Here is a 25,920-nt window from a genome sequence, read left to right as displayed (position 1 = left end):
CGCGCGCCTCCGGACACCCCCCGCGGGCCGCGGCCCGGCCGTCCCGGAGCGGCCGCAAAGCGCGGCGACCGTCGTGCGGCGGCGTCCGCGGCCGCCAAGCCCCGCCCCGCGCCGAGGCGCCGTACGCCCCGGGCCGACCGCGGCTGCGCAGTGGGCGCGCGCCCTCCCCCGACGCCGGGGCGTAAGCGCGGGCCGCGGGCGACGCTGCGAGACCGGGGCGAGCCGGGCGCCCGCGCGGCGGGGACGGCCCGCGCCAACATGCGGAGGCCGGCGGCGGCGGCGCGGGAGCGGCAGCGGGAGCGGGGGCCCGAGCGGGCGCTGGAGCCGGAGCCGCGGCGCGAGCGGGGCCCGGAGCGGGGGCCCGCGCCGCGCTGCTGAAGGAGCCCGGGCCGCGCTGCCCGGCCGGCCGCGGGGCCACGGCCACGGCCACGGCGGAGGCCCCGAGGTAAGGACGCGCGCCCCGCCCCCGCCCCGGCCACGCGCCCGCCGCGCCGCGCCCCCGGCCCCCGCCCCCGACCCGGCCCCCGACGCCCACGTCCCGGGCGCCGCCGCCTCAGCCTCGTCCTCCCGCCCCGGGTCCCCTTCCCGCACGCTCGGGCCCGGCTCCCAGCCCCGCCGACGCCCACGCTGCGCCCTCGGGCCCCGCCGCCCCCCGCCCCCCGCCCGAGGCCCCGCGAGCTGCCCGCGCCGCTCGTCCCGCGCCTGCCGCCCGCGCTCAGCCCAGGGCCCCCTCCGCGCCCCCGCCCCCCCGCGCCCCCCCGCGCCCGGGATCCTGCCCCAGCTGCCGTGCCGGGCTCCGGGCGCTCGGGGGCCGCGGCGGGAGGCCCGGCGGGGTGACCTGTTGCAGGCCCTGCGCGGATCGGCGGCCTCGGTGCGCCTGTGCCCGCCCCCTTCCGCCCGCGCCACCGGTTTTGTTTTCCGGAAACACTTTGGATCGGGGAGGGGGTGCGATGTCTGGGCGCCCCGGGCGGCGGCCACGCTGACCTCCGTGCCCCCCGGCGCCCCAGCTCCCTCTGGGAAGCTCCTCCAGGCCCGTGGGCCGTCGCCCCAGGTAGGCTTGGGGCCCTTGGCCTTGGGAGGCCGCAGCACCTTGTCCTCGCCCCTGCACAGAGGACCTGCCTGGCCGGTGCCTCGGACCCCGTGGGTGTCCGCCCGCCGCCCACCCGCTGGGGCTCCATCCCATGCGTCTGCAGCCCCTGCAGCCCCGTGGGTCCTCGCCCCGCAGGACATGGCCACGCTCAGTTGGCGTTCCCCGCCTCGCAGGCCCCTTTGGCTCGTGGGTGCAGAGATGAGTGGGAGCACAAAGGCTCCAGTACGTGGGGCAGTGTCCGCGGGCCCTTGATCTGGTCCCCCAGCAAGACGGGCTGTGTGAGAAGAACAGATTGGAAGCCAGGCCCACGGGTTTCAAAGGGGGAAGTTTGCGGTCTTGCTGGTAGTTTGTTTTTCGCTTGAGCCTCCATCAAATTGTGCCCCAAGAAAGGGACCACCGGGCTCTGCAGGCAGAGGGCAGGCCGACGGATGGGGACTGGCGGGAGTGCACACGGGCTCCCCCCACCCTGTGGTGTTTGGGGCCCTGCCTCAGAGAAGCTGAAAGTGGGGGAGTGCTTGTGCTGGGGGGGGCAGGCCCCCTGGGCCCGCTGAGTGTGCTGCTGAGTGTGCTGCTGAGTGTGTGGCATGCTGGGGGGGGGGGGGAGGGAGGTCTGGGAGGAGCCGACGGCACACGCCTGCCCCCCCAGGGTGGGCAAAACCCCAGGGGCTCTGCAGGACTCAAGGCACAGGTCTTGCTTTTCTGCCTCAAGTTGGTGCTCGGATCTTCTCGTGTAAAGGGACTTCGTGTCTGATCTTGGTTACTTCTCGTTTCTTTCAAGTGGGTTGGGGATGAGTGTCTCGTTACCTGGCTTTGGGCGTGTCTGCTCTGGTGACAGCCCCTGTGAAGGCAGAACTCTTTGAACTGCTGGTTCTGGTTCCAGTTCCAGTTGATTTTCCTTCTTCTCCTTTTAATTACATGGTAATTACTTCTGGGTTGCAAGAGGAAGTAGGTGAGGTTTTTTTTGTTTTGTTTTGTTTTTTTGTTTTTTTTTTTTTTGAAGTTGAAAGCCTTGCTATCTGCTCATCTCAGGTCTAGGGAAGCCAGCATGCCAGCCTGTAGGCATTGCAGACACCCACGAGGTCACTTGTGTCCATGGGGATTTACTGGGACAGGCCTGGGGCTCCTCTGGCCTGGTTCCTGAGAAGGTGTACTATAGGACGATGGCATTTCCCCCGAGATGCCAGTAATCCCTTACCCTATAGTTGACTTTGTGGTGTTTCCTCCTTCCCAGGCCGCCTCACAGGCAGCAGGGTCCCTCGTCCTGGTTGTGGTGGGGTTAGGTCTCTGTCTTGCTAGGTTCTTCCCAGGTGGGCCCTGAAAACCCAGGGTTGAGCTGCTGGGGCCCTGTGTCCTCCTAGGAGGAGCTCGAGGTCCATCAGGGCCAAAGGTCAGGTGGGCAGAGGGCTGGGGAAGGAGCAGGAGAGGTGGGACCGTGGGGCACTGGGTGCTGGGGGCCACCAGTGTTAGGCCTCTGGTGGCCTTGGGCAGGTCAGCGTGGGTGTACCGGGCACCTTTGATGGTGAGACAGGCTGTGCGGAGGATCGTGGGCACGCTAGTTGGGGTTGTGATCCACGTCCGTGTCCAGTGGTCCTTCTTACTCCTGATGGATGCCCTGTTGTGTCAAGCTAGGCAGCAGGGCATGCTGGGAAGAGCTCTGGCACTCGCTGGTCCTGTTCCCACAGGTGGTGTCTCTGTGTGCACTCAGTGGGCCTTTGGAGAAGCAGACCGCCGAGCCAAGGCCTGCTTGGTTTGGACGGCCCCCACCTTGGGTGGCTTCAAGTCTGCCCCCTTCCCCTTTGGGGGGCCCTGCTGGGTGGCCTCCCAAGTCCCCATTATGTGGGTAAGGAGGCAGAGTCCCAAGTGACCTGCTGAGTGACCTGCTGATCACAGAGGCCTGGCCCTGACAGGGCAGCCGGGACTGGCTGGAGCAGAAGTAGGTGTGGCAGGAGTTTCTGGGGCTCCTGCTGGTTGCGAGCTTTCATCTGTCCTCCCCATCCCCTGGCTGTTGGCCTGCCTTGGTGTCTCCCTCTTGCCCGGTCTTCCCCAGAAGCTTCTGGTCCATGCCGTGCTCATGCAGGGCCCCTGTGGCGTGGGGGTCCACCACCGGGTGGGAGGTGCTGTCGCAGGGTGGTAAGTGATAGCACATCTTTGCCTTGCTTGGAAGCCACGAGTCTTCTGCACACGAGAACCAGCCATGGTTGTGGGCGCTGCTGTCCCACCGGCCCTGTCCAGGCCCTGTCTGGGGTCCCCTGCCCTAGCGGGCCTCCGGCAGGCTCTGCTCACCCTCGCAGGGCAGCTGGAGGCCTCACTTCTGGGAGCTCAGCAACGTTAAACGTCAGGCTACAAAACAGCTTTATTCCTGTAAGTTCCCTTTGGCGTGTGTCAGAAGTCAGACTAACACTCCAGACCTGGGATGCAAAGCCGGCTCTTGGGTTGTCCCTACTGAGGTTCCAGAGAGCCGTGTTGCCGTGGAGGGTGGCTGTGAGCACCAGCATGGGCACAGCATGGGCAGGGCGTGTGCGGGTGGGGGCAGGGACTCCTTGCTACAGCTGGTGGGCACAGAGGAGCCAACCCAGGGGACATCGGTCCCTAGCAGGGCAGGGCTTCTCATGCATCAGCAGCTTCCCTGGGAAGAGAAGTCCTGCAGAGCGTTCTTGGCGGATGGACAAGGTGCTGGCGTTTTTCACACTGGTCAAACTGTCCTTCCAGAACCGGGTAGCTCCTGGTGAGTCCTGGGCCATCCTCGGCCACGGCAGGATCCAAGGTGGCCCTGGGGTAGGCATTCTCTGTTTCAGAGGTAGAACTGGACTTAATAGGTTGTAATTTGCTTTCGTGTTGGTTTGTTACGTCTTAGAGTTTTGAGAAAATTGTATTTAAAGGTAAACTTCAGGGGGATCCCTGGGTGGCTCAGCGGTTTAGCACCTGCCTTTGGCCCAGGGCACGATCCTGGAGTCCCGGGATCAAGTCCCGCATTGGGATCCCGGCATGGAACCTGCTTCTCCCTCTGCCTGTATCTCTGCCTTTCTTTCTCTCTCTCTATGTCCATAATAAATAAATAAATAAATCTTAAAAAAAAATAAATTTCAGTTACCGGGAAATCTCCACCTTCCAAAGTGAGGCGGTACCTCATCTGGTTTGGGGTCTGGACTGAGTCCCCCATCTTAGAGACCAGGTGACTCCCCTCTGTGGACATGGGGTCGAGGGTCTGTCCAGCACACAGCCTCCCCAAGCAAGGGTTGCAGTTCCCCTCTACTTGTGGCTGTGCCTGTCATTGTGGCCTCTGCATGCTGTGGTCCCGGGACAGGGCCAGTGGGCTCTGAGTAAGCAGGGTGGCCACCCCGAGGAGCAAGCCTTGGCCGCACAGGCAGGGAGTGGGCCCGGCAGAGCCCTTCTGCCGGCCTGTGGCTGTGGGAGCTCCAGGCAGCACCCCGCGGTGGGGCGGTGCCTCCACAAGCTTCCCAGCACTGGGCCTGGGGGCATTTTAGTCTCCCCAGGTTCACCTGTTTGCCTCAGGGATTAGAAAAATCAGAGACTTCCAGAAAGGCTACGGGCTTCTGGGAGAGATAGGTGTGGCTCATCAGGACCCAGACACCCGAGGGCTCTCTCAGTGCCTTTATTTTTTTATTTTTATTATTTTTTAAGATTTTATTTATTCATGAGAGACACAAAAAGAGAGAGAGGCAGAGACACAGGCAGAGGGAGAAGCAGGCTCCATGCAGGGAGCGCGACGTGGGACTTGATCCCGGGATCACGCCCTGGGCCGATGGGAGACACTAAACCGCTGAGCCACCCAGGGATCCCTATGAGGGACTGAGAGAGAAGCAGACTCTCCACTGAGTAGGGAACCTGATGCAGGGCTCGATCCCAGGACCTTGAGCTCGTGAGCTGAGCCAAGGCAGATACTTCACTGACTGAGCCCCCCAGGCGCTCCTCTTTTTAAAAAAAAAAAAGATTTTATATTTATTCATGAGACAGAGCAAGAAGCAGAGACACAGGCAGAGGGAGAAGCAGGCTCCCTGCAGGGAGCCCGATGCAGAACTTGAACGCGGGACTCCAGGATCACGCCCTGGGCGCCAAACCGCTGAGCCCCCCAGGGATCCCGTCACTGCTTTTAGAAATGGTCTTGGGTGTAATTCCGGGGGCTGTGCCTGGATACGGACGTCTTTACCGAACCTTTACCACCCATGTCTGAGGCTGTGCTAGGTCTCACAACACACACTGTCAACCTCCCCAGTAGTTCAGCATGTGAAAGTGGGGCCAGGAGCTGATCCTAACGGGCGACGGGGGGGGGGGGGGGGGGGGGAGGGCAGGGTGGTGCTGACAGCTCCTGGGACCCTCTGGCACACCTGTGTGCACCTGTCTGTCCTGCTAGCGCCTTCCCTTCTGCCTCTACTTTCACACCAGTAGGGGGTGGTGGGAGCTGTGAGCACGACCTGCGCACTGCTCCCCGTCTGAGTCTGCTGGCCCCCATGCGTGGGCTGTCGTTTTCCCTAAGCTGTCCTGATGGGCTTGTTGGAAATTTATGCTGAGGACACTTTCTGTCCCCGCTCCCTTTCTTCTGGCACTGCTGACATCGGGGTTGAATCACTCTGGGGGGGCTCCTGGGCGCTGAGCAGCTTCCCTGGCCCCACCCACTCAGTGCCAGGAGCACTCCAGTCGTGACAGCCGCAGATGTCCCCAGGTGTCGCCCACTGTTCCTGGGGGCAGGATGGCCCTGGGTGGGAGCCCCGCCCTGGAGATTTGCTGCCAACCTGCAGCTGCCGCAGGGAGCTGGAGCTGAGAGGGGCCTCCCTGAGCATGTGGCTGTGCGTCCACGGCTCACGGGGCCTGGGGCCTGTGCAGTGCAGCCTTCCCTTGCATCCTGGAGTTGAAAGTTGGAGGAAGCCAGCGGGAGAAGGCTCTGGGGCCAGTCCTCCCAGCAGCCGCCAGGGAGGTGGCCTGTGCTGCACTGTGGCTCCACGGCCACAGCCCCCGCACGCACGTTGTGGAGGATGGCCGGGCCTCCCTGCTGCTCCGCTGTATCTTGCTCTTTCTTACTTTTGTCCCGGCCAGCAGGCTGCGGGGGTGGGGGGGGGGGGTTACACCTGCTGCCCAGGGGCTTTCTGGCTTTTGCTCCAGGTGGAGCTCCTCTGCTGCCAGGTGGGAGGGGGAGCCGCTTTAGGAGATCATCTTCCCTGGTTTGGGGAGAGCAGGGAGCCACAGCGGGGACTCCACGGTCTTCCTGCAGACGTGGGGGCTCAGCTCAGCCGGCCCCAGTGCAGCTTGCGGCCCTCGGCCAGGCTCTGCTGGGTACCTCCCACCCTCGGGCCTCGGCTCCCCCGTCGGAGGTGTTCTCTGTGGTCCTCGGCTTGTGGGTGACGAGGGTTTCTGAGGCACAGGTGCCCGTGGCCTGGGCCAGAGAGCAATAGGCGAAATTAATTTTCAGTCCGTGTATCTCGGATCATTTAAACGTGTAATGGGTTTTTTTATTTTATCTTATTTATTCATGAGATACAGAACGAGAGGCAGAGACACAGGCAGAGGGAGCAGCAGGCTCCCTGCAGGGAGCCCGATGCAGGACTCGATCCCGGGACCCCGGGGTCACGCCCTGAGCCAAAGGCAGATGCCCAACCACCGAGCCCCCCAGGCGCCCCAAAATGCTTGTTTTAAGAAGTACACAGACTTGAGTAGAACACAGCGCCCTTGTGGCCAGTGGGTCTTCTGGGAGGTTTGTCATTTCTGCTTCGCCCAGGGACCTGAGTCTCCGGCAGCCGGCCAGCAGTTGCTTTGAACGAGTGAGTCCCGTGTGGCGCGGGGCCGTCCTCATGCTCAGAGGTCCCCGTGGCTCGTCGGAAGCTCGTTGTCGGGCGCGTGGCATCTTTATCTGCTGTGTCTGGGTGCTGGTGCCAGGGCTGTTTTGGGTTGGGGGGGTGGCTGGCAGGCCTGTGGAGTGGAACCTCCAGGATTAAGGGACAGCTCCTGGGCCCCGCTCCAGCCCCCTGCATCAGCAACTCGGGGTGCTCTGGGAATCTGGATTTTCAGCAGTGCTGCCTATGAATTCTGAGGTAGCCTTCGGGGCACCAGGGGCTCCTCCATCCTGGGCTGAGCTCGGGGACCAAAGTTGGGGGCTGCTCTGCCACATGGGTGGCCGGAGGCAAGGGCTGGGCAGCTCCGGGGTTTCTCCAGGTCCCTAACTGACCCCACTGGGCCCCTGGTGTGGGGAGGGCGGCTCCCGTGAGCCTCCCGAAGCCCGAGCCCCGTGCGGGACGTGGACGGCGAGTGCCCGGGCGTGCTGTGCGAGCTCGGGGGCCGGGGCATCCTCCCCGGGGCTGCTGAGAGGGGCTGGGGCTTGCGGGTTGGGGTCGCCGGCCTCCCTGGCAGCGGCGGGGCAGCTCCCCCCTCTCGCGGCAGGCCTGACGGCTCCCGCACCCCTTACTTCCTGAGGGCCCACGTCGCCGTTAGCATTTCGGGGCGCCTGGGGGCTTCCTCTGAAGCCCTCACAGGCCGCGTCTCCCGGAAGCTAGGCCAGCTCAGGCCCAGGAGCAGGACGTTGGCCTGGGCAGTGGGCCGGCTTGCGGGTCTGACTTCGATCTGTAGCCGTCGCTCCCAGCGCCACTCGCTGCGCCTTCTTATTTCTGTTTATTTATTTATTTAGTGAGAGCATCTGTGCGCACACAAGCGGGAGGGGCGGAGAGGGGGAGGAAGCAGACTCCCCGCTGAGCAGGGAGCCCAGTGCGGTCCGGGCCCTGAGATCTGGACCTGAGCTGAAGGTAGATGCTTAACCCACTGGGCCACTCAGGTGTCCTGTTTCTGGTGTTTTTAGTTGGCAGAAAAGCCACACACATTTTTATTTTATGGAATAAAATGAACAAACATTACAGCAAAGCACTAACGAATGTTTTTGAGAAGTCACTAGAAGCCAACAGGTAGGCACGGTTCACACCTCGGTGAGACCCTCTCCGATCCCTGAAACACGAGCATGCTGGTCAGTGGGACCTGGCCACGTGCTTGGGACCCACTTTCCCCTGAGGAGTGGCCGTGGTCTTGCGGCAGGGAGAGTAGACCCCGCCAGGCTGTGCCCCTGAAAATCAAAGCTCCTTCCCCCGCCCTGGACCGCGGTGGCCAAGGTGCTCCGTGTGGGGAAATCTGGGAGGGACCCCATGGGAAGGCCCAGGAGAGGCTCAGATGGGGAGCTGGGCGGGAGGTTGGCCGTCGGGAGGCAGTGTCCCTGAGAGTCACGAGGGGGACAGAACGTGCCCACTGGGCTGTGCTGCTGGGAGAGTCCCGCCTAAGTGGGCCCGTGCCTTCCGGAGGCAGCTGCGCGCGGCCTGCCCTGGGGGGCGAGGGGGGAGGCTGAGCAATGACCACCTGTTAGGCCATTTGTATTTCCTCCGTGGCTTTACCCATTTCTCTTTGATCCGTTGCTTTATTTCATCTGTTCACCAATCAGCAAGCAGGTGCCGTGTACAAAAGGCCGTGGTATCTTTGAGGACCTCCTGTTTGTGTGCAGGTGCTGTGGCCAGCGTGGTGGCCGAGGTGCGCGGGGGGCCGGGAGGGCAGCCGAGCTGTGTGGTGTTAAGGACCTGGAGCCGCACCGAGTAGGCCGCATGTGTCTGTACTCGAGGGGGGGGCATCCCGGCAGGCGGAGAGCATGTGCAAAGGTCCTGAGGTGGGAGGATGCCTGGCATTCCACTGTGTGGAGCAGAGTGGGGGGAGGGCATGGGCACGATTGAGGGGAACAGGGAGGAGGCTACTAGAGGAGAGCTGGACGTTTGGGTTTTTTTAAATACCCTTTATTTTGGAGCAGTGTTACCCGTGCCAGGCACTGATATGTCATTATTGACCAGAGGTCCCCGCAGTGCCCACATCCCCCTCTGCCCAGGACCCTTCATGGCACCTCTGTCCTCTGGGTCCTGTGGGACATCCCCAGGCTGGGCTCATCCCATGACAGCTCTGAGGGAAGAGTCCCGCTTGTTCCGCCCCGTCGGGGTCCCTGCCGCCTCGCGGCTCCTCCCTGCGGATGCTGGCCCCGGTCTCCTGGCTGGGGGTGCTGGTCGGGCACCTAGAAGTCCAGGGTTAGGATGTGGCCGGGCCGCACTCTCTCTGCAGGCTGCGAGAACGGTCCATCCTGCCCCTTGGCTGCGGCTGCCTCCGTGGCCTGCCCTTCCGTGCACCTGGGCCCTCTCCCCATGAGGACTCTTGTCTGGGTCATGTAGCGTCACATTTCCAGGACATAGGACGTGCCTTTTAGGGGCACAGCTGCCCACACAGGCCTGCTGCGGTTCATCATTGTGGTGGTTACACTGGGCCAGCCTGCCTGCAGGATGGGCCTGGACAGGCCAGGAGAGAGGTCCCCGGCGCCTGTCACATGGGGCTGGGACACCCCTGCCCCCTTGACAGGCAGTTAGCTCTGTGGAAAGGTGTGGAGGGCTTTTCTGGGTGGCCGTGGGGGGTCAGGGCAGAGGCCAGCACCCTGGGAGGATGGCCTGGCCCGATCTGTCCCAGGGCAGCTGCCAAGCCCCCGGCATGCGCCCAGTTCCCCTTCCGTGGACGTGAGCGGCGACTCTCGGGCCAGACACCCCACATGGGCTGTGTGCCGGGTGTGCTGGGGCTCCGTGTGCCCGAGCCACGCTCTTGCCTCCAGTGGTCCAGGGTCTCGTGTAAGCTGTCGGCACACGGCCCACGCTTGGACCCCCCGTCCCAGCAGGGAAGGCCCTCGGGTCCCCCCCCAGCCCCCCGGCAGGACCTGCGGGCCCCCTGCTTGTCTGCCCCGATCCCGCTCAGCGCTGCCAAGGCGATCCCCAAGCCCACCTGGCGGGGAGCAGCTTCCCGGGGCCTCAGGGCGCCGCCCTGCTCTTGGAGGCAACATCTCAAAGCCGGTCCCAGGTGTCCTCTCCCGCTGCTGGTCCCCAGAGCCGGCACGGCCCCTTCCGATTGTCCGCCGCGTGCCGGATGTGTGGCCTTGGTGTGGGCTTGTTATTGGGACCTTGCCTTTCTTTTGTGACGTGATTTGTTCTGAGAAAATCCAGGTCTGTCCAAGGGTTGCAAGGCGAGCATGCCCAGGCTCTCAGGGCCCCGGGCCGCGTGGGCACGGCTCCGTCAGCATCGGGTGGGCTGTCAGCCGTGCCTGTGCCCCTCACAGAGCCGCGGTGCCCCCAGTCCACCGTCCTGCACCCACCGTGGCAGGAGGGCCCCGTCTTCCCACGCTGTGGCCCGGCTGGCACCTTGGCTGGGACATCCCCACTCTCGGTGTGGCCTCAGGGCCACTGGGCATACGCTCACCCTGGACAGCGGCCTTTCCCTCCAGGTCACTGAGAAGTGGCCTGTGCTTGGCACCCACTAGTGACTCTCCTCCCCGGTGTCATCCCCGCTGGTTACCTGGCAGCCCCCACCGGTGGGGGTGTGCTCTCCCCGCAGTGTCTTTGGGGCTGGGGTCCTTCATCCGTAACTCCGTGACTTATGACCCACTTCTGCTTGATGCACGTCAACACTGGCCTCGTCACGGGGGGCCTGCCATTCGGGGGCTGCTTCCGCCTCCGTCCCAGCATGACCTTGCAGGTGACTTCCGACTTCTTGGCTGTGACGACAAGGCCGGCCATGCCTCCGGGGCCCAGTCGCCTTTGGGGAGTGCTGTGTAGACACCAGGACAGGGCACTAGGGGTACTTGTGGCCGTGGGCCAGGTGAATCCTGGGGAGGAGGCCTTGCCTACAGATGATCATCAAGTCCCTGCGGGACAGAGGAGGGCTCGGGTGCAGACCAGGGATGTGCACGGCCGGGAGGTGCCCAACGGGCACAGCCTGGATCCCCTGTGAGGTGGGTCCTTCTGAGTCGGCGCCCGGGGCCGGGCAGCTTCGGAGGCTCACCCTCCTGGAGGGAGGCTGCCTGCCTGCCTCTGCTCCCAGACTTGCCCCGGCTCTGGGCTGGGGCTGTGCTGGTGATGTCAGCCAGGGACTGTGACATCACTGAGTGGACAGGTCAGAGAAGGGGGTTCTTGGGGCCTCCACCAGGGGAGCTGGCCCCTGGCCCTGACAAGATGGAGGACCCCCGAAAAACCACGGCAGGTAACTCACCTGAGGTGGGTGCTCGCTGAGGAGCACGGAACCGACCTAGAGCAGTCTCTGCAAGCCCTGTTCCGTGTAGACACGGGGGCTGCCCGGGCGCTGGCCAGTGGTCCTCACGGGGGGCAGGGGGTGGGCTGGGGACCATCCCTGTGGAATTTCGGTTGACCACGGGGGCCTGAGTGGAGCCCTCACCCCAGGGGCCTGCCCCGTGCCAGGAATGGGGGCCGTGTTGGGTTGAGACAGGGTTTATTTTAGACTTGAATGAGGGACAAGAGGCCCCTTTCCCCAGGATAATTATTTTTAGCTCTGGCGCCTGGGCCTAGGCCAGGGCTAATGGCAGATACTTCCGCTGCCCTGAGGTCTCAGGTTACCCGGCCTCAACCCAGGTATGCCCGGCTGGGCACCTGCCCGCTCCTGGGTCCCACGTGAGCATTATTATTATTAGGCTCTGGTCCGGGTCCTGTCTCACCCTGTGTTGCCCTGTCCTCGGTCCCCTGTGGGTCCCCCCGGCTTTTAGAATGTCCCAGGACAGGATCCACAGTGCCCCTGTGTGGCCCATGCTGGGTGGGGTGCCCTCCAGGGCATGTCGGGTTTGCCCACCTTCCACATTTGCAAGTCTGTGCTGCCTCCGGGTTGGGGGGTGGCAGCTGAATTTTGTGGGGCTGAATAGGATGGTGTCCTCGGGGCTTTCCCGGGAAGGGCTTCTCACCTGCCACCGTGGTGCCTGCTGTCCCTGCAGGCGGTGACCCGTGCGGTGACCGTACACCTGCCCTGTTGTAAGGGCACCGATGGGGGCAGATGTCAGCCAGCCCCGGGCCAGCGTGAGGCTTGGGTGAGCTGCAGTGGGGGTCACTGTGGGTCCAGGGGCCTGAGGTGGGGCAGTGTGTGCACGAGCATCCCTTCGGCGTCGTGCCTGGTTGCTTGCCTGGGCTGCTGGGGGCCCCCTCTGGACGGCGAGGCTCACACAGGGGCAGCCTGCGAGCAGCGTGACGTGGAGTCGTCCTCTGTAAGCGCCGGTGGAGGGTTGGAGGGGGTGCAGGGTGCGTGGAGAGTGGCCCCAGGCCCTCAGCGTGGCGTCACCATGGTTGGGGTTCTCGAAGGTGGGAGCAAGAAGGTGTCTGGGGAGGAGAGTACTGTCAGACCCTGGGAGCCGGCTGGGGGAGAAGACGCACCTCTCGGGGGGACCCTGAGAACCACCCACAGACGCACGGGTCTCCTGGCTTCCTGGGCCTCGGACGGCAGCTCCGCAGGCCCAGGAGGGGTTTGTGCCCTGGGTCCTGAGGCCTGTGGACGTGGAGACGGTGCCCCCGCGCATCTGTGGGGCCCGAGGACAAGGAAGGGCCTCCCCGGAGGGGTGGAGTGGGGGTGCAGGGGTGTGCGGGCCCCCAGAGGGCCTCCTGCGTGAGCCTCGGGGCCGAGAGGGACCGGTTCCGCAGCCCGGCCTCCACCGCTCCGCTCCAGGTCGGTGTTCCCGGGGCCTGGCCCCAGCAGGAGGCCCGCGCTGGGTGTGCGTGGACACCATGCCCGGCCGGCCCGCCGTGTGCGCGACCCCTGGGTGATGGCTCCGAGGGCGTCCTGCTGCTGGCTTCGCCACGCGCCTCTGTGGGGAGCACCCCTCGTCAGGATGGTGGAGGTGACGAGATGCCAGAATGTTCTGTGCCCCGCAGCGTGTCTTTACATCTTTGAAATTTCTGTGGGTTTTCCGCGTGGAGGACGGTGACGGGCCTCGGTGTTCTGGGCGTGCGGGGGCGCCCCGTCGCGGGTGTCCGTGTGCCGTGCGTGTGCGCTCGCGCGTGCTCGCGCTCCTGACCCGAAAGAGAGGCTGATCGAAACCACGTCTCGGCGTGGTCAGCGGGATAGTAGGTGGGTTCTGGTGACCCTTCCCGGAACCTGGTGGACTTCCCGGGGAACAGGGGTCCGTGCCGTGTGTGCGAGGGCGTGCGGCTTGGGCGTGCGGACTGGCTTCCCGGCAGCTGAGGCCCGGTGTCAGGGTTCCGCCTTTGCGGCGCGAACACCGGTGGATTTTGCAGAGATCCTGCCCCGGCCTATGACCGTCCCGGGCGGGTGCGCGCCAGCCTGTGGCCCCGGGCCCCGGCCCCGCGGCGGGGGAGCCTTCCCCGGGCAGCTTCCCGCCGTGCCCTCCGCGGTTCCTTGTTCCTGCCATTGCACTTCAGCCACAGTCCTCTCAAGTCAGCAGGCGTGGACCCCTTTGTCTCCACTGGGGATGGAGACGCGGACCTAGAAAGAAAAGGTGACTGGGGAAATGCAGACCGGGAGCACAGCCCCCGGGCCGGAGCTCGAGGAGCACTCGCGCCCTCCTACGTGGCGTGGGGCCTCCAGAAAATCGCCCGCGCAACCACTCGTGAGAGCGGCTTGCAGCTCCTCGGATGGTCACGGAAGAATTTCCCTGGGAGCCAGTAGCTGCTCTCCTGGTGTGCAGAGAGAAACCGCACGCGTCCACGCGGGAGCGTGGGCACCGGTGTGCACAGACGCTCACTTCTCCACACCCGCAGGTGGACACACGGTCCACCAAGCCCGCGAGCGTCCCCCAGCCTCGCAGGAACGAGGCGCCCCACCCTGCCCCAGGACGGACCCCGAGCCTACACGCTCAGGGGGAGCCAGACACGGGAGGCCCCACGGGGTGTGAGTCCTCGGGTGTGACGCAGACGGGGAGGGGGCCTGTGGGGCCGGGATTCCCTCTGTGGTGATGGGACGCCGTGGAGTGTCGCGTGGAGGGTAACTCGGACTGAAGAGCGCGGAGCCCTGTGATGCAGGAGTCGTGGCTCGTGACACGAGTAGCGGTGAGGCCGGGAAGCGGCTCGCGGTGCCCACCCTCCCGGGAGAGACGCGCCCCCGGCCTTTCTTGGAGCGTGGCTCCGCCGCCCGCACGGTGCGCCCGGGCGCAGGCCCTTCGGGCTCGACGGTGAGCTCGAGGCTGTGAGCGCCCCGGGTGGGCACCCTCAGGTGGAGCCGCAGGGGCTCCGGGGGGCTCTGCAGGGTTTCCACGCCTGCGCAGCGCGAAGAGGGCAGGCTCGTGGGTCCCAGACGCACCTGTTCCCTCCTGGGGAGCCCAGCCAGTCCCCAAGACCCCATCCCTTCGCATGTTCCAGGTGTGCCCGGGGTGGGGGCTGGGCACCACTGGGACCGGGGAGGTTGTGGAGATCCCTGCAAACCCCCTTCTTTGTGTTTGCCCTGTCGTGACCAGCAGGCCCACCGCCGTCCTCACCCCCCAGGGCCTTGCTCCTTCCTGACTACAAGCCTGGGATCCTTCTGTGGTGGGGGGTGGGGTTGGGCAAGGGCCCGACCGGGCTTCCTGGGCAGGCACAGCTTGCTGGGGGCTGGGGCTGCGCACCTGTGTGTGTGTGTGTGTGTGTGTGTGTGTGTGTGTGTGTGCGCGCGTGTGCGCCTCTGGCCGCGGCCTCTCCGTGGGGCACCGGCCTGGACAGGAGGTTCAGAGCCAGCTACTCCCAGGACTCGTGGTCCTGACCTGGTCAGTGGGGGCCCCAGGGGGGGTAGTGACCCTGTCCCTGCCTCCCTGGGACATCCAGCAGCGGGGCTGGGGGCCGGGGAGCCGCTGCCCTCGGGGGCTTCCCTGGGCTGCCAGCCCCGCTCACCACCTCAGTGAGTGTCGTGATGCCGAGGGAAGGAACTCGCCCGCCCCCGGGTGAGCCTCTGGGTGCCCACGGTGCTGTTTTCTGTCATCCGTATCCTGTTGATCATTCGCAGACATTGAGGGCGTGCATGGCCTTTGCAGGGTGTCAGCAGGTATTGTGCACCGGAGAGGGACAGGCGGGAGCTGGGCAGCGGCTGCTCTGGGCCCGACGGGCTTTTAGACGCCCTCCTCCAGGCCTCTGGCTCCGCGCTCAGATTTAGTCACTCAGTCAATTAATTAATTTTAACAAAGTGGTGGACCCCAGGGAGGCCCAGTGGTTGAACGTCTGCCTTTGGCCAGGGCGTGACCCTGGGGTCCCGGGATCGAGTCCCACGTTGGGCTCCCCGCATGGAGCCTGCTTCTCCTTCTGTCTGTGTCTCTGCCTCACTCTGTGTCTCTCAGGAAGAAAGAAAGAAAGAAAGAAAGAAAGAAAGAAAGAAAGAGAGAGAGAGAGAGAGAGAGAGAGAGAGAAAGAAAGAAAGAAAGAAAGAAAGAAAGAAAGAAAGAAAGAAAGAAAGAAAGAAAGAAGGAAAGAAAGAAGGAAAGAAAGAAAGAAAGGAAAGAAAGAGAAAGAAAGAAGGAAGGAAGGAAGGAAGGAAGAAAGAAAGAAAGAAAGAAAGAAAGAAAAAGAAAGAAAGAAAGAATAAAGAATAAATAAAATATTTAAAAATTTTTCGAAAAGAGGGAAAAAATGGAGGGAGAGAGGGAGAGAGTGAATCTCAAGCAGGCTCCATCTCCCGACCCTAGGATCATGACCCGAGCTGAGCCCAGGAGTCCGTGCTCAACCCACTGAGCCACCCAGGGGCCCTCACACATGAAGGACATAAAGGGTTGGTGAGGGGCGTGTACAGGGGTATGTCGGTGGTTTCTCTTTGAGGAGATCCTTTGGCTTTGATGGAGCAGTTGGTGGGGGTTGGAGGAGGAAGCGTGGCGGAGAGGCCTGGTCTGGCTGGCTGGCAACCAGAAGCCACAGAGATGGAGTGGGGACACGGTGGGCTGGAGGCCGGGGCCAAGGGCAGACCCGGGATGGTTTCTGTGGCACCTGACCCTCTCCCCGCCCAGCTTGGGTGGCTGGCCCCTTCCTCCCTGCGCCCTGGGGGCTGCTCAGTGCCTGCCTGCCCTTCTACAAGCCCTCCACGGCCCTAGCTTGATACCCAGGGGGGCCCAGGCTGGTCCCACCCCAGTGGCAGGCACAGTCTGTGCCCAGCTTGGTGGCTCTGTCAGCCTTGGAGCTCACCTGACTTCCCTTGGCAGCTGCTGACCAAGTGAAGCCTTGTCAGGGTCAAGGCCCTCTCCAGCCCCGCCTGACTGCAGGTCACAGATTCCAGGAATTAGACCCAGGGACCTGGCATCCCCTGGGCAGCATGGGGGTGGCGGGCCATGGGGGCAGCCGGGGCAGCCTGGAGGCCTGGAGGTCGGTGGTGAGGGCCCGTCTCCCAGCTCAGGCGCTTTTTGTTCTGCTGAGAAGCTGCCTCGGCTCCTGCACCTCTGCAGCCAGACTCGGGGCTACACAGCTGGCTTCAGGGTTCTGGGGCCTCCATCACTGGACTAGCCGTCCCCTCTGCCAGTGGAGCGGTGCTTGGGTCATGGGTGGGGGCCCTCAACCAAGCACCTCCCACACCACCTTAACATGGGGATTCACAAGGGCTTGGGTCCCCCTCCCCCCAGTTCCCAGAATGTCATGGGTCGCACTTGTGCCTTCAAAGATCTTTTCAGAGTGCCACCTGGCTGCCCAAAGTGTCGCCCTTGGGTCCCCCCGCTAATCTGGGGCTGCGTTGTGGGCAGGTGTGGCCTTCTAACCTGTGCCTTTGTTTCTCCGCCAGCTGGGAGCCACGAGATTTGAGGCGGCGGGACCTGTCAACAGAATGTGTCCTCCCCCTGCATGCGACCCCAAGGCCACCGAGATGAGCGCCACGGCCGGGCCCTGGCAAGCGCCCACGTCTCACTAGCAGGGAGCCCGCTGGGCCGCCATGGTGTACTAGCCCCGAAGAGCCGCCCGCAACCTCAGGTCTGCACAGACCCGGGATTTGCACGGCAGCAGAGTCACCGTGGAGAGGCCAGGGTACCACAAACTTATGGATTTTGACAAGAAAGGAGGGAAAGGGGAGTCGGAGGAGGGTCGGAGGATGTCCAAGGCCGGCGGCCGGACCAGCCATGGCGTCCGGAGCTCGGGGACCAGCTCAGGGGTCCTGATGGTGGGACCCAACTTCCGGGTCGGGAAGAAGATAGGCTGTGGCAACTTCGGGGAGCTCCGGCTAGGTGAGCCCCCTTGCTTATATTCCGGGACATGGGGAGGGGGAGGCCGCCCAATGGGGCTGTGGCCACCACTCCCAGATGGCTTCCAGATTGTGGGACTGGGAATTCAGGTAAGTGTGCGTCTCTGCTCCCCACGGGGGAGATTGTACCAGAGGTGCACCCCCTGCCTCACTTTCTGAGGAACACTTTTGTGGAGGATCTGCGTGCCCTTCGCCCCCTGCCCATGCGGGGGAGACCCGCGTGGAAGTTTCTGTCTGATGGCTCCAGGGTGCATTTGGAGGGTGAGATGCAAGCTTAGCTCCTGCCAAGCACTTAGCTGTCAGGAACTGCAGCAAAGCCTACGCCCTGTCCAGTGGCCGGCCCCACTGGTGTGTGCCTCAGTTAGTGGTCCTGTGGCTGGGTTGAGGTCCCCGTCCTGAGCCTGAGCCACACCTCAGCCACGGTAGAGGCTGCCAGGATTGGGCTTGGGCCGTGGGATCTCACGGTCTGTCTCGGCTTCCTTCAGGAAGTCCTGGGATTGGGGTTTCTGAACTAACAAACTGTGAAGAGCTGGGATTCCAAGCTCTGTGTGCTGCCTGGAGGGGGCCATGAGGGCAGGTGCTGGGCTCGAGCAGCAGATGCGTCTGGTCAGTCACCGAGACTGCCGAATTCACAGGAGGGATCGGCGCCCTCCCCAGAGCACAGGGCAGACGGGTCCAGCGCTGCCGGCACAGCAGGGCCCGGCCGCCTAGTGGCAGTTCTGCAGCTGACCCACCCTGTTGCCCCGTTAGGATGTGCGCGGCCGCACACACACAGGCCCAGTCCTGACCTGCAGCCTGGGGGTGTCAGGATCAGCAGCCTGCACGCAGCAGGTCTGCATGGACAAACGGGAGGGTGTGTTGGGGACGTGGGGTGCAGCAGCTTTTGGCTTAAAACATTTTTAAAAGTCGAGCTACGTGTTACCTCCTGCCTGGCTTTTGTGCAGCACGATTGTGGGTGTCCCTGTTGTGTGTGTAGGTGGTGGCTTGCTGTTTGTTGGTCTGTCCATCCCTAGGGCTGCCCCCCGTTTGCTTCATCTGTTCTGCCCAGGGACCTTTGACTGTAGGTTTTCACCGTATTGTGAATGCACTGCCCTGCACGTCCCTCTCCACGTCTTGCGTGCAAATGTCTCTGTTAAGGCAGCGGGTCACAGAGGAGGTGTGTGTTGCTGAGAAACTGCCAGACTGATTTCTAAGCTCCTGCAGGCGGCAGACAAGAGTCCTGGACAGCCCACGTCCCGTCAACATCTGGGGCTGCCGGGCTTTTCCGTGTGGAGCGTGCTCACAGGTGTCAAGGGATTTTCATTTGCGTTTCCCTGGTGGCTCACGTCGAGCATCCTGTGTATCGTGTGTCTGTGTCTGGCCTTTCACAGGTTCTCTTTTTATCTTTGGTTTCAGATTTTGATTCTGTGGTGTTTAACGTGGATTTGTCTCTATTTATCCTGCTTGGGACCAGTTGAGCTTCACAGATCTGTATAATACTTTTTCATTAAATTGGAAAAATTTTAATCATTATTTCTTCACATTTTTTCCTGCCTTAGTCTCTGTCTCTATTGCATACTCCTGCTCGATTACACACATGTGATGTGTTTGATGCTCTTCTGCAGGTTCCTCAAGCTTCTTCTGAGTTTCCTTTTAGCCTTTTTTGTTGTTCCTTTGCCTCAGTCTGGTTAGTTTATGATCTTTTGTAAGTTTGCTCTTCTTGTTTTCTGGTGTGTCCAGTCTATTGTTGGAGCCGTCCGGGTGAATTTTTCATTTTTTATACATGGTGTTTATCATTTCACTTGACTCCCCTGTTTCCTGAGGTTTCCCGTCTGCTCGTTCATTGTGCCCATCTTGTCCTTGACATCCTCACACGTCCTTGTGACTATTTTAAGGCTCCGTCTTTGGCACCTTTTTTGACTTTGTTTTTCCTTGTTACTGTCTCATTTGCCTCCTTTTGCACACATCTGGTACCATTCTGTTAAATGTTGGAAACTCTGGGGGCCGCATGTGGAACGTTTGCATTATGCTCTGTCCTGGAGACTCATCTTGACATCATCAGGGGCTGGTTGTCAGCTCCGTCAGGGCAGCAGAGAACAGACATGACTTGAGGGCTGGAGTCACCCCTGTCCCGCGTTCTCAGCCAGGTGTCGGGAGTTCAGGGAGATCTCCAACCTGGATGGCTGTGGCCCCAGAATCTTCTGCTCATAGCCCCTTGGGAGCTCTTCTTGTACAGGCAGAGGTAAAACTGCCAACACTGGGAGGCCCTCCGAGCCCCGAGCACCTGAACTCCACCAGACTTGAGGCATGCGTGGGCACTTAGACACACTCACCTTAGACTCTCTCTGGGCTTCAAGGACGCTGGCTCTCCCAGAACTCCCATGAGCAGTCAAACACAAAAGTTTCTTCAAGACACGGTACAATTATCAGTTACCATTAGGGAGCCATTAGGCATCATCAGGGTTTACGACCTCTTTTTATGAGGGGCGCCTGGGTGGCTCAGTTGATTGAGCATCTGACCCTCGGTTTCAACTTAGGTTGTGATCTCATAGGTCGTGGGATCGAGCCCCACATTGGGTTCCGCTCTTGGCGGGGAGTCTGCAGAGAGGCTTCTCTCCTTCCTCTCCTTGTTTCCTCTCTTTTTTTGAAATAAATAAAACAAATCTTAAAAAAAAAATTCTTTTATGAGAACACATTGTTAAGAGCACAGATAGGCGAGCCGGTGCTTACAGAGCAGCACTTGACACAGCTCTGGTATCTGGGACAAGTGGACACACACTCAATAATAAGATAGACACTCGGTTAAAAATAGGCACGAGACGGGCACCCGGCGGGCTCCATCAGAGGAGTCCATCCAGGACTCTTGGTCCTGGGGTCGTGAGTTCGAGCCCCATGTTGGCTGTAGAAAGTACTTAAAAAAAACAAAGTAAAAATAGGCAAGAGATACGAAGAGAGACTTCACAAAAGCAGACAGATGAACAGCCAGGGAGCACCGAAGGCGCTCCACCTCCTCAGCCACGACGGGGGCAGCCGCGTGAGTTACACGCCACATTTGCAGCGCAGCCGGCAACCTTGCTGGCAGAGTGACCCCGAGCGCCCATAGGAAGTCCCGTATGCTCACGTTCCCTTCAGCTGTGCTTGTAGAAAAACACTGGGAACAGCCCAGTGTCCCCCAGGGTGACCGGGTCAGCCGGCCAGACCGCGTCCCCGTGGTGGGCAAACTGCAACATGGAGAAATCTCAGATGCGTCGCGTCATGTGAAAGGAGCCGGGAAGGAGCAGACACGCTGGATGATTCCATCTTGGTGGCTGCCTCTCAGGAGGTGAAGGTGGAGGCAGGCCGGGAAGGGGCGTGTGGTGGCCACGTTTTCTCTCTGGGTACAGAGCTGCAGTGTACAGCATCGCCCATTTGCCAGAGCTCATCAGATGTGACAGCTAAGGGGTGTGTGTGTGTTTCACAGGTAAATGCCCCCCTCCCCCCAGAGAAAACAAGAGCCGTGAGTCCATACTGACCTTAATCCTTGGTCTTAATTGGGTGGAATATTGAGGGGAAGGGGTGCTGGTGTTTGCATCGTTGAAATGCACTTATTTTATTGAAAATAAGGGAGATGAGTGGGTGACGGGTGCACAGATATGTTGCGGGACAAAGAGCAGATTGTTAATGATGTCATTGAGGTGGTGAGGATGTGGGTCTTCCCTGCATGGGTTTTCTACTTTTTTTTGCATTTGAAACTTTCATAATAAAATGGTGAAGGAAAGAAAAACATAAGAGGCAAAACCTTTTTTTTAAATCAAAATCAAGGAAGCAGGGCTTCAAGTTTTCTTAAAATTCTTTTTTTTTTAATTTTTTAATTTATTTATTTATGATAGTCACACACACACAGAGAGAGGGGCAGAGACATAGGCAGAGGGAGAAGCAGGCTCCATGCACCGGGAGCCCGACGTGGGATTCGATCCCGGGTCTCCAGGATTGCGCCCCGCCCCGGGCCAAAGGCAGGCGCTAAACCACTGTGCCAACCAGGGATCCCTCAAGTTTTCTTTCCCTGCTAATGAATGTTCATGAAAAGCCTCTCAGTTGTCTAACCGAGTGAGTCTGTGGGAAGGGGGGGCCCTGTGCCCACCCCTTCCAGACCATGCAGGGAAGTGGGGGAAAGGCAAAGCACACCTGGAGAGAACCGAGCAGGGCTCATCCCGGAGGGCACGACCGGTGCACACAGCAGCTGCAGCCACCTCGCAAGACACAGTCAGAAATGAATTTTTCAATTTGAGCAACAAATGGTTGGAAAAGAAAAATGTAAGAACAATACCAGTTGTAAGCATGCCCAAACCTGCCAGGGCCTGTACAGTAAATCTAACAAAGGATGTGCAAGTTCTTTCCACAGAAAACTAAAAACATCCGTGAGGGTAATTAGCTTGCGCCTCACGGCTAGGGGTGCTGGGTGCTCGGTGCCCCCGCCCCAGGCTCTCCTGCAGGCTTGCGGGACCTCTCTGCGGGCGGGTGCCCCAGCGGCACAGATGCCTCGGAGCATTCCCGGGACGGGGCAGTGGCCGGGATGGGCTGTCAGGTGTGGGGAGCCGTGGCCTTGGCCTGTGAGGTGGTACGCGGGGGGTCTCCACCGCCACGTGGGGACAGGAACGACCCGAGTGTGAAGGTCCCTCAGACTGTGGAGCTGCACCGTGTCGGGGAGGGTAAGCTGAGGCCTCTTCCTGCAAAGATCCTACTCAAGGACAAGGGGACAGACGGCGCAGCAGGTCCATGACAGTGTGGCGTCCTTGAGGACCAGGTATATCGCGTGGGGCCGGGTCCGTGGCCCTTAGGGTCCCAGGAGGGCAGTCCAAGGGCTAGGACAGGAGGGCGCTGGACGGAGCCGCACTACTAGACGGTGGTGTGGGGAACCAGGATGCTGTGCACAGTAATTCCCAAGGGGGCTGGGGCCGGGGGCGGGCCTTTAGGCCTGAGGGGCTAGGGCAGTCCCTCCGTTATGCAGCAGGTCGCCCCACTCAAAGCCAGGTGGGTGCCTCACAGAAGCCCTAAGCCCCGGGGCTGGGCCGTCTGGCCGGAAGTCCCGTCTGTGACACTGCCAGCCTTAGGGGCTCTAGCAGGTGAAATCTGGACTTCGGCAGGGTCTGGAACTCCTGCTGTTGCAGTTCTGTGAGGTTGGGCCTGTTGGCTCCGTGTAGGCTCCTGGAGGTCCTGGTGGTCAGTGAGGGGCTTGGCTGGACCTGGCCCAGGCTGTTTCTAAGCTGGGAGGCAGACACTCCTGGCCCAGGCGAGCTCTGTTGCCTGGGAAGGCTACCAGCTGCCACTGGGCAGGGTCTCACTGACCGCGGTTTCCAGCAGGGGGCAGGGACCTGGGGCCTGTTCCCTCTTCTGAGCTGATGGCCAGGAGTAGAGCACCCTGGGGGAGTCCTCCGCAAGGCGTGACCCGGACCGCCTCTCCTTGCGGCTTCTTGGCAGGGGCCTTGCTCCACAGGGCCCGGGTCCGCTGGTGGGCTGGCGGAGGAGATGAGCCCGTGGGAGTGGGGGCTGGACGGCTCTGGGGCCACTGCCGCGTCACCTACAGGTCATGCCTAGATGGCAGAGCAGCTGCTGGAGTGCAGAGTTCCCGGCAGGCCCAGTGAAGAGCAGTGAGGAAAGGAGAGAAGGGGGGGGGATATCGGGGAGCCAGGAGGGTCTGCTGCAGGTCAGGTGGCCTAGGGGCGGGAACACGGCCCACCTGGGTTCTCTGCCCTGGGAGCCCAAGAGGGGCCTCAGGGTCACCATGGATCTCTGTTCTCTTTGTTTTTTTTAGAAATTGGAGCAAGTTGGTGTGCTGGCGGGAAGGATCCCCTAGAGAGCAGTTGGGAGCAGCCCCCTTGAGTGGGCGGGCCTGGGTTGGTGGGGGGGGGAGAGGGCTGGCGGGCGGGCACATCGGGTCACCCACAGCGGGGCAGGGGCCCTTGGAGCATTCTCTGTCCTCCCAGGCTGTGGGCCCGGAGGGGTGGGCCGCGCGGGGTCCGCCCTGCGGGGGCCCTGCCCTGTGACGCCTCTCTCCCCCTCTCTCCCCCTCTCTCCCCCTCTCCCCCTCTCTCCCCCTCTCTCCCCCTCTCCCCCTCTCCTCCTCTCCCCCACAGGGAAGAATCTCTATACAAATGAATACGTAGCTATTAAACTGGTGAGTGCGGGCGGGGCGGGGGTGGCTCGCGGGAGGAGGGGTGTGTGCACCCAGGCACCTGACCGCGTGCCCCCCGCCCTCCCAGGAGCCCATCAAGTCCCGGGCGCCCCAGCTGCACCTGGAGTACCGCTTCTACAAGCAGCTCAGCGCCGCAGGTACCGGGCCACGCGGGGGGGGGAGCGGCGGGGGCGGGCAGGGGGCACCACGCAGGCCCCACACGAGTCTGTGTGTTGTCCCCACAGAGGGCGTCCCTCAGGTCTACTACTTCGGCCCGTGCGGGAAGTACAACGCCATGGTGCTGGAGCTGCTCGGGCCGAGCCTGGAGGACCTGTTCGACCTGTGTGACCGCACGTTCACGCTCAAGACGGTGCTCATGATCGCCATCCAGCTGGTGCGGGCTGGGGCGCCGGGCGGGGAGGGGGCTGCGCTGAGGAGGGGTGCGGCCGGGGGCGGGCAGACAGCCCTGAGCACCCCCACCCCCGCAGATCACGCGCATGGAGTACGTGCACACCAAGAGCCTCATCTACCGCGACGTGAAGCCCGAGAACTTCCTGGTGGGGCGCCCGGGCACCAAGCGGCAGCACGCCATCCACATCATCGACTTCGGCCTGGCCAAGGAGTACATCGACCCCGAGACCAAGAAGCACATCCCGTACCGGGAGCACAAGAGCCTGACGGGCACGGCGCGCTACATGAGCATCAACACGCACCTGGGCAAGGGTGAGCTGCGCGCGGGCCGGGCGGGGGGGCGCGGGGGCCGCGCTGACCTGCTCTCCCCCCGCAGAGCAGAGCCGCCGCGACGACCTGGAGGCGCTGGGCCACATGTTCATGTACTTCCTGCGTGGCAGCCTGCCCTGGCAGGGGCTCAAGGTGGGTGCAGGGCCGGGGGACGGGGGGAGAGCCCTCAGGTCGCGGTCTGCTGACCACCCTCCCCGCAGGCCGACACGCTCAAGGAGCGCTACCAGAAGATCGGGGACACCAAGCGGGCCACGCCCATTGAGGTGCTCTGCGAGAGCTTCCCAGGTGAGGCGTGAGGGGCACCCCCTGCCCCCGCGGCCCCCCCCGCCCTGCCCGGCCCCCACTACCCCCTGGGCCCCACTGACCCCTGCACGCCCGCCTGCTCCCCACAGAGGAGATGGCTACGTACCTGCGCTACGTGCGGCGCCTGGACTTCTTCGAGAAGCCGGACTACGACTACCTGCGCAAGCTCTTTACCGACCTCTTTGACCGCAGCGGCTTCGTGTTCGACTATGAGTACGACTGGGCGGGAAAGCCCCTGGTACGTGGGGGTCCCCGTGCCCCCAGAGCCCTGCTTCCTGAAGGGGTGGGGCCCCAGGATGCGGGGGGTGGGAGTAGGCTGCCCGGCCTCAGCGCTGCGTCCTGCCCCCCCTCCCGCAGCCGACACCCATCGGCACGGTCCACACCGACCTGCCCTCGCAGCCTCAGCCTCGGGACAAAGCCCAGCTACACAGCAAAAACCAGGTGAGGGGCCGGTCCAAGGACCCCGACAGTGTGGGGGGTGGGGCAGGGCCCCTCTGACTCCCCTGCTGCCCTCCCCACAAACCCAGGCGCTGAACTCCACCAACGGGGAGCTGAATGCGGACGACCCCACTGCCGGCCACTCCAACGCCCCCATCACAGCGCCCGCAGAGGTGGAGGTGGCCGATGACACCAAGTAAGGCCCCGGGCGGCTGCTGGGCGCGGGGACCCCTCGGGCCCCCTCTGCACCCAGCGCTCTCATGTCTGTCCCCTCACTCCCCCCATGCAGATGCTGCTGTTTCTTCAAGAGGAGGAAGAGAAAAGCAGTGCAGCGCCACAAGTGACCCTGGGGCGGTGGCGCCCTGAACCCTTCTGCCGCAGCCCCCGGGGCGAGCCTGGCCCCTGCCGCGTGGCCTACAGCCAGGACGCAGACTGCAGGGCCGGCCTCAGCCGCCCGCCCCCCACGTGGGGTCACGTCCTTCACATGAGACTTTGGCCGAAATTTCTACACCTGTGTCTAGTCCTCCCCTCCAAGAGCATTAACTATTTGAAACAAGGAGAAGAGAAACACAGTGGCCACCCTGCCCTGCGCCCCTCCCGCCCGCCTGCTGAAGTGAGTAGTGGGCTGCCCGTGCCGGCCAGCCCGTCCCGTTAGTCTCATAAAGTCCAGCTTGTCTCCCTCGATCCAAAGGCCGTTTTCTCGAGGGGACGCTATGGGCGTTGCTGCCGGGGGCGAGCCTGCCCTGGGCCTCCCCGCACCACAGGGGAAGGCGGGGGTGGGGGCGGCCCCCCAACCAAAATGCTGCACCAAAGCCTGGGCCAGCGGGCACAGCCCGCAGGGTTTCCTGCCACACCTGCTCGTGGAGCCGTGTCCAGGGCCCGGGGCCCCGGGGGCGGCCACCTCTTGGCCACTAGGGCCATGGTCTGTGCCCGGGTGTTCGTGGGCTTGTCGTGTCCGTGCTCCACGCTGCCGGCTGAGCAGCAGGAGACAAGCGCCTTAAAGCCCTGTCCCAGCCCCGCAGGTGTGTCCGGGGCTGGGCAGCCCTGGTGGGAGTGCGGTCCTCTCGGGCCCTCCGGAGGGCCTGTGCTGCCACTCGGGGTGGAGCAGCTGGGGACGGCCTGGCAGCGGTGTGTGTGTCTAGGTCTTGCTTTACACGGTGTACAGAAATGGCACTTCGGTTTCTCTGACGCTTCCTGGAAGCCATAGAGTTTAGGGGCTTTTTTAAAAAAATAAAGGAAAATGAAAGCA

At 62.6% G+C, this 25,920-nt stretch overlaps 1 protein-coding gene across 7 annotated transcripts; it reads left to right on the top strand.

Moving 5' to 3' along the window:
• The first annotated feature begins 305 nt into the window (after positions 1–305).
• On the top strand, positions 306–25,920 carry CSNK1G2 (casein kinase 1 gamma 2). Of its 7 annotated transcripts, XM_072721920.1 has the most exons (13): positions 306–445; positions 16,607–17,042; positions 22,830–22,877; positions 23,152–23,192; positions 23,278–23,347; positions 23,435–23,583; positions 23,678–23,912; positions 23,977–24,062; positions 24,131–24,215; positions 24,323–24,471; positions 24,591–24,674; positions 24,761–24,867; positions 24,961–25,920. In XM_072721920.1, exons 2-13 carry the CDS (start codon positions 16,859–16,861, stop codon positions 25,013–25,015), a joined length of 1,293 nt encoding a protein of 430 aa, XP_072578021.1. In that variant the 5' UTR covers positions 306–445; positions 16,607–16,858; the 3' UTR covers positions 25,016–25,920. The 7 variants fall into 7 exon arrangements, with proteins under 7 accessions (XP_072578021.1, XP_072578022.1, XP_072578023.1 ...); XM_072721921.1 differs by lacking the exon at positions 22,830–22,877; XM_072721922.1 differs by lacking the exon at positions 24,591–24,674 and having other exon boundaries at positions 24,961–25,476.

The sequence above is a fragment of the Vulpes vulpes genome, chromosome 9 (assembly GCF_048418805.1).
Source record: "Vulpes vulpes isolate BD-2025 chromosome 9, VulVul3, whole genome shotgun sequence".
NCBI classification, from domain to species: Eukaryota; Metazoa; Chordata; class Mammalia; order Carnivora; family Canidae; genus Vulpes; species Vulpes vulpes.
This window is presented reverse-complemented; position numbering and strand designations above follow the sequence as displayed.